Here is a 6,390-nt window from a genome sequence, read left to right on the forward strand (position 1 = left end):
TTATTTCTACGAATTTATTTATACGAATTCTTTGTTGGACAGAGTTGGAACGATTGTACCAACGTAGAATATTCAAAAGAAAAGGCTCATTATAATTAATTTTGTTCACCGTCACCATCCATGTTCCACTATCATGGTCCAGCGCCACAGCATATCCCCATTATTATTTCATAAGACACTGAAAGTGAAGGCCAGAAGAAGCTAAGAAGCAGATATTGGGAATGGAGCAAAGGCTTTTGGAGAGGGAGGATGAGAGATCGGTGAGGGGATGCTGCGGTGATGTTACAGCTGAGGCGCGGAGGTTGGGTTACCTCGCTGGGCCGATGGTAGGGGTGAGCCTATCGCAGTACATGATTCAGGTCACCTCCTCGATGATCGTCGGCCATCTCGGCGACCTCGCGCTCTCTAGCTCCGCCATTGCCACCTCTCTCTCCGGCGTCACCGGCTTCAGTCTCCTTGTAAGTTTACTTCCTTCGCTTCCCGACCTCGTATTATTCCGTTTTCCTTTGAGTATCTTTATGATGGTAGAGAAAACTTAATTGGGGGATTTACATATATGCCACAAGGTTCTTATCTATTTATGCATGTAATATTTTAATTTTTATAATTGTTACATTTATAATTGAGAATGTTATATAAATAAATAGAAAATTTTAGTTATTACATATGAAAATAAATAATAATCCTCTTTGATCGAAAATTTTATGTTTTTTATGATTTCAAGGCGTCATTAAAATTGTAAATTTATTTAACATATTTTAAAAAATAAATTATAATATTATTATTTAGAAATTAATATTTGTATTCGGGATTGCTAATAAATAATATTATAATATTATTTCCTAAGCTATACGTATGTGTATGGTAGGGGTGTCAATATTTGACAATTGACACAACTCGAAAACCTGACTCGAATCCGACCTGAAAATTCTGGGTTAGGGTAAACCCAGATCCAAAACGGATCTGGTTTGGGTTCGACAAATCAACCATTTTGAAAATCGAGTCTGGCTCGAGTTGAACGGGAACTCGAAATTGACATGTTTGACCCGGAAACCCAATTTTTGACCCGAAAATCGGAAATTGACCCATTTGACAAAAAAATTAGCAATTTTTGGTCTGCCCCGTGTTATTCTGGTCATGTTGGGTAGATCTGGATCCGAAGTGGGTTGGGTTCGGATTCGAAAAATCAACCCATTTGAAAAAACGGGTCGGATTGACCCAAATAGTGTGAGGACAATTCTGGATTCGACTCGAACCTAACTCGTGACCCGAAATTGACACCCATAGTTTATGGCTTCTTCTTTGACGAATATCTGAGTGAAATATATTATTTATAGTGGGAAGTAAACCAAGACTCAAATAAACAAGCAAAAGGAAAATAACGGTGAAATATATCAGGATTTAATGTGAAAAAATTTAAAAAAGAGAAAAAATTACATAACTACACAACGACAAGAAATTCATTATGAAAAATAAAAGAAAGCATACACATCTTCACTTCACACTCATTTCCATCTTTAGACGCCAATACAAGAGTTTCTCACAAGTTATATACCCTTCAATTTTGACTACAATTCTTAGAAATGAAGATAAAACTGATAAGACCGAGCCGCAGCGTTGCACGCACAATACCTCAATGCGGACTAGATGACTCAACTATTTCAAAATACCTCTGCAACATTGTTGTGTTGAACCTACATCGCAAGGACACTGAGTTCATAAATAGTTGCGACCCTTTACAAATTAATTTTTTTCTCTTGTGGACTTTGCCCTGAAACTCCAAACAAAGGGTGCACTACCCCCAATGAGCTCTTGGTCGAATTTTATCGGTGAAATTGATCTATGAGTCAATAATATAATCTGATTGATTGACACATTCAGATTTCACAAATAGCTACATTTTCGAATTTGGAACTTTATTTATTGGATTTATATTTAAATGATTATTATGAAAGTGGAAGGCTACGGGAAAAGGAGAAAGCGTGGCTGCCATTTGTTTTATCAAAACCTGGTCATGATCTCTCTTCTTGAATAGGAGAAACAGGGGGTAATTGATTATGTTCTTGTATTACTTTATAAATACTTTCTAGAGTCAATTTTGATGAATTATGAGTTTAATTTGAGCTAATTATGGTTTATTTAAAATATTAAATTTAAAAAATAATTAAAATATATTACACACAAGCTCTCGTGTCAGACTATGTGTACGCAAGTGCTTACATATTAGGATTGCTTTTGCTCCCGGACGTCAGCTATTTTTACATGGAAAGCCCTAAAAAAAAGGAAAAATCACGGGGCCTGATCCAGTTGAAAAAGATTCCACTAGAACTTGAGTTGGTTACAATGGGCTGACTCGCCTCCAAGGGCGATCAGATTACAAGTATCAACTGTACGACATAAATTCGAGTGTCAGGTGATGGTCTGGCAGAACTTCAGGCCTCAAGTGGTGGTATGACAGAACTTTGGGCGTCAGGTGGAGGTCTGGCAGAGCACAGGGCGTCAGGTGGTTGTCCGGCGGAGCACAGGGCTTTTGGTGGTTGCTCGGCGAAAGTGAGGGCCTCAAATGGTGGTCCAGTGAAGGTGAGGGCCTCAGGTGGTGGTCCGGTGAAGGCGAGGCCCTCAAGTGGTGGTCCGGCGAAGGTGAAGGCCTTAGGTGGTGGTCCGGCGAAGGAGTTCAGGTGGTGGTGCGGCAAATGTGAGGGCCTCAGGTGGTTGTCCAGCAAAGGTGAGGGCCTCAGGTGGTGGTCCGGCGAAACTCCGGCGGTGGTCTGGAGAAACTCCGGCGGTGGTCGAGGAGAAGCTTCTTCTTTCTCTTCTCTTCTCTTCTTCTTCTCATCTTCTCTTCTTCTCTTCTTGCTTTTGTCCCTTTTTAAGAGAAATGAGGGGTATATTTATAGATTTTTGGAGTGGCATTGCCCGTAAATTGGTGAGAGATCAAGGGTAAATGATGAGTGGTTGGATGGACAGCCGATGTTGAATCCCCTAATCATGGACCGTTTGATGGACATTTGAACATTCTATTGACGTCGGAATTTAGTGATATTGGGCTCGTTGGATTCTTCTCGTCGAGCCGCTCGATTCGACTATAAGCACGTTATGTTTGAAATCCGTTTAGCAATCCAAATTGTGGTTCGAATCTTCCAACGACGCTTCTAACCCTTGATTTGGACCCGTTTGGGTACGGAATGGGTTAAATTTGGTGTCGTTGGGTTCGTATTCTCGAGACACTCAGTTCGACTATAAATTTGCTGAAATCGAAGTTCGGATAGTCCCAATTTTAATTTCGAAAGTTTCCAACTTGATTTTGCATCAAGATTCGTGCCCAATCAAGATAATTTTTTGATGACATATCAAAATGATTTATATTATTTCTATTTTAATTCTTTTATTATTTTTATTTCATTATTATAAAAATAACTTGAATAAATATGATCTTCTCTCTTTTATAGTAAATGAGTTGGTTCATGTGTTGACTCAAACTCGTAGCATCAAGTTCAATCTCGAGCTCAAACTCGATTAATTAATCAAGTTTAAGTTCAAATCAAAGGTGACTCGAGCTCTATTCGACTCGTTTACACCTCGAAAGAAAAGAATACCTTATTACATAAAATTCAAAATTAAGCAAAATTTTATAAAAAATTAACATAACTTGTTTATTTTCATGCATTAGTCCAAACAAAGTAAAAAATTATTAAAACAAACATAACCTTTTTTTTTTCCCTAAGTTTTATTCAATCTGAATGTAATCTAATTGATTGTTCTTCCAAATTTGGCAGGTAGGAATGGCTAGTGGCTTGGATACTCTTTGTGGCCAAGCTTATGGTGCACGACAATACAAGAAACTAGGAATCCACACATACAGAGCCATCTTCTCCCTCATACTCGTCTGCATCCCTATTTCTCTTATCTGGGCCTCCATGGGAAAGCTTCTCTCTCTCCTAGGTCAAGACCCCTCAATCTCGCAAGAGGCTGGTAAATATGCAATGTGGATGATCCCTGGCCTCTTCGCCTACGGTACCGCTCAGCCTCTTATGAGGTTTCTTCAATCTCAAAACCTAATTCTTCCGATGCTTTTGAGCTCAGTTACAACCCTTAGCATCCACATTCCTTTGTGTTGGATCCTGGTATTCAAAACTGGATTGGGCAATGTCGGGGCGGCCCTTTCTATAAGCATTTCTCATTGGATAAATGTGTTGATTCTTGTGTTATACATTAAGTACTCAGATTCTTGCAAAGCAACTCGTTTGCCACCGTCAATGGAGGCTTTCAGAGGTGTCAATGAGTTCCTAAGACTGGCAATTCCCTCTGCAGTCATGATATGGTAATATAGATCGATCAATAACTTCTTCTTCTTTTTTGTTCTTAATTTCACTTGGAAGTTTCTTTTTGAATGGCTAATTGGGTGGATCAAAGCCTTGAATGGTGGTCATTCGAGCTACTTGTCTTGCTCTCAGGTCTCCTACCAAATCCAAGACTTGAAACATCAGTCCTTTCTATTAGGTATGTATCCAACAATTCATTCATAAGAAATGAATTAGAATCAAGTATTTGCCTCAACAAAATATCTTATCTTTTGCAGTCTTACAACTATTGCACTCATCAACACTATATCTTATGGCATTGGTTGTGCAGCAAGGTATGATCATTTCAGGGGCGGATTCAACCTTAATTTTCAGGGGACAAATTTATAAGTAAAAGTATAGAGTTTTTTTTTTCATAAATATTCTTACAATCAAAATTTGTTCCGAGGGCACTCCCTCTCGACCCCTATTTGTTCATCGTTGAATGCTCTGTAGGTATGTCAGGGGTCCAAGGGGGCAGCGCCCTCTGACGGGTTTCGACTTGTCCGATCAGATCGCGGGGTCAAGAGGCAGTGCTCCTGCGGGGTTGCCTAAAAAATCTTATAATAAAGACTAAAAATACATGGAGAGGAATGAATTACCTAAAGAATCATATAATAAGGATTTTTTTTTTTATTTTTTTTTGGGGGCTTGGCCTTAAGGTGGATCCGCCCATGGATCATTCATATATAGTTTCACATATTCAACATGATAAGATTCTATCCAATTTCAGCTATAGAAATTGATAAACTTTGTGTATATAGTACTCGTGTATCAAATGAACTAGGAGCTGGGAATCCTGATGGAGCTCATTTGGCTGTTCGTGTGGTGATATCGATTGCAATTATGGAGGCACTGGTGGTGAGTGTAACAATATTTGGCCTTCGTCGAGTCATTGGCTATGCGTACAGTAATGAAGATGAGGTTATCGATTATGTCAGGGAGATGGTTCCTCTTGTATCCATCTCAGTTATCATGGATAGCTGCCAATCAGTGATGTCCGGTAATTATCTTCTTATCTTCTTCCCCATAGCCATCTATGGTGAAGCATTCGAGGAGAATCATGGCTGCCTATGCAGGAATCGCTCGCGGATGTGGAAGGCAGAAGATAGGAGCCTGTGTTAACCTTGGAGCATTCTATCTCGCCGGAATTCCAATCGCTGTTGTGTTGGGTTTTCTCCTCCGCATTGGAGGCAAAGGTCTATGGATTGGTATATTATCAGGTGCTACGATTCAAACCATTCTTCTTGGAGTAATAACAACTTTTACCAATTGGCAACAACAAGTATGTTCATTTCTCATTTTATTAGCCGTTAATGGTCTTTAAAATCTTAAGTACTCGGCAACTTCTATGGTTTATGTTGCAGGCAGTATTGGCAAGGAAGAGAGTATTTGAAGAGAGGTTGCCATTGGAAAGCGCTCTCAAATGAGCTTAGATTTCAATTTATTTTGCTGAATAATTGTCCATTTCTGTCTGAGACCACTTCAAAACTAAGAAAGTGAATGAGCAAATTCACCTGCACTTACGATAATCGTTTACCTAAGCAAGCTAACGGTATTCACCGAGGCGTAGGGTGGTTGGTAGATGAGCACGGTTGGAAACCCCCCATCCCATGTTTGAATCTCCCCTACTATAGCCTCGTCACTTAAGTGGAGCAAAGCAAGTGTGGGCTCGATGCCGGTGGGTGTCTTCGCTAGGTTCCGCCGATGGATTAGTTACGCCGCTAAACGCTCTCTTTGGAGTGGCAGCGGGCCGGGTAAACAGCCGTTCCAAAAAGAAGAAAAAGCATGAAGCTAATAGCTGTTCATTTCTCAAACGACTTATGAAAACAAGTGAATTATTTCCAGCTTTATGCTGCAAACATCAAAACCTGAATCATTATGTTAAGCTTTATGATGGAAAGGAAGAAACTACTAATGCTGAACTATTCAAATTATAATCTTAAAGAACAAATTGAGGCTTTGATTGCTATGTCAGTTCACAGAGCAATTGTTCATTTGAGTTCATTTATGAGCATCATAATTTTAGAATTAGTAGAAAAGGATGTAA

The 6,390-nt window shown here is 39.4% G+C and overlaps 1 protein-coding gene across 1 annotated transcript; it reads left to right on the forward strand.

Moving 5' to 3' along the window:
- Positions 1 to 219: 219 nt before the first annotated feature.
- LOC110100497 (protein DETOXIFICATION 14-like) lies at positions 220 to 5,872 on the forward strand. The gene is made up of 7 exons (XM_020828025.2): positions 220 to 458; positions 3,777 to 4,321; positions 4,414 to 4,500; positions 4,580 to 4,636; positions 5,105 to 5,343; positions 5,420 to 5,625; positions 5,708 to 5,872. The coding sequence occupies exons 1-7, from the start codon at positions 222 to 224 to the stop codon at positions 5,768 to 5,770; spliced, it is 1,434 nt and encodes a 477-aa protein (XP_020683684.1). The 5' UTR covers positions 220 to 221; the 3' UTR covers positions 5,771 to 5,872.
- Positions 5,873 to 6,390: the final 518 nt, after the last annotated feature.

This window comes from Dendrobium catenatum, unplaced genomic scaffold, assembly GCF_001605985.2.
Source record: "Dendrobium catenatum unplaced genomic scaffold, ASM160598v2 fragScaff_scaffold_353, whole genome shotgun sequence".
In the NCBI taxonomy this organism is placed as follows: domain Eukaryota; kingdom Viridiplantae; phylum Streptophyta; class Magnoliopsida; order Asparagales; family Orchidaceae; genus Dendrobium; species Dendrobium catenatum.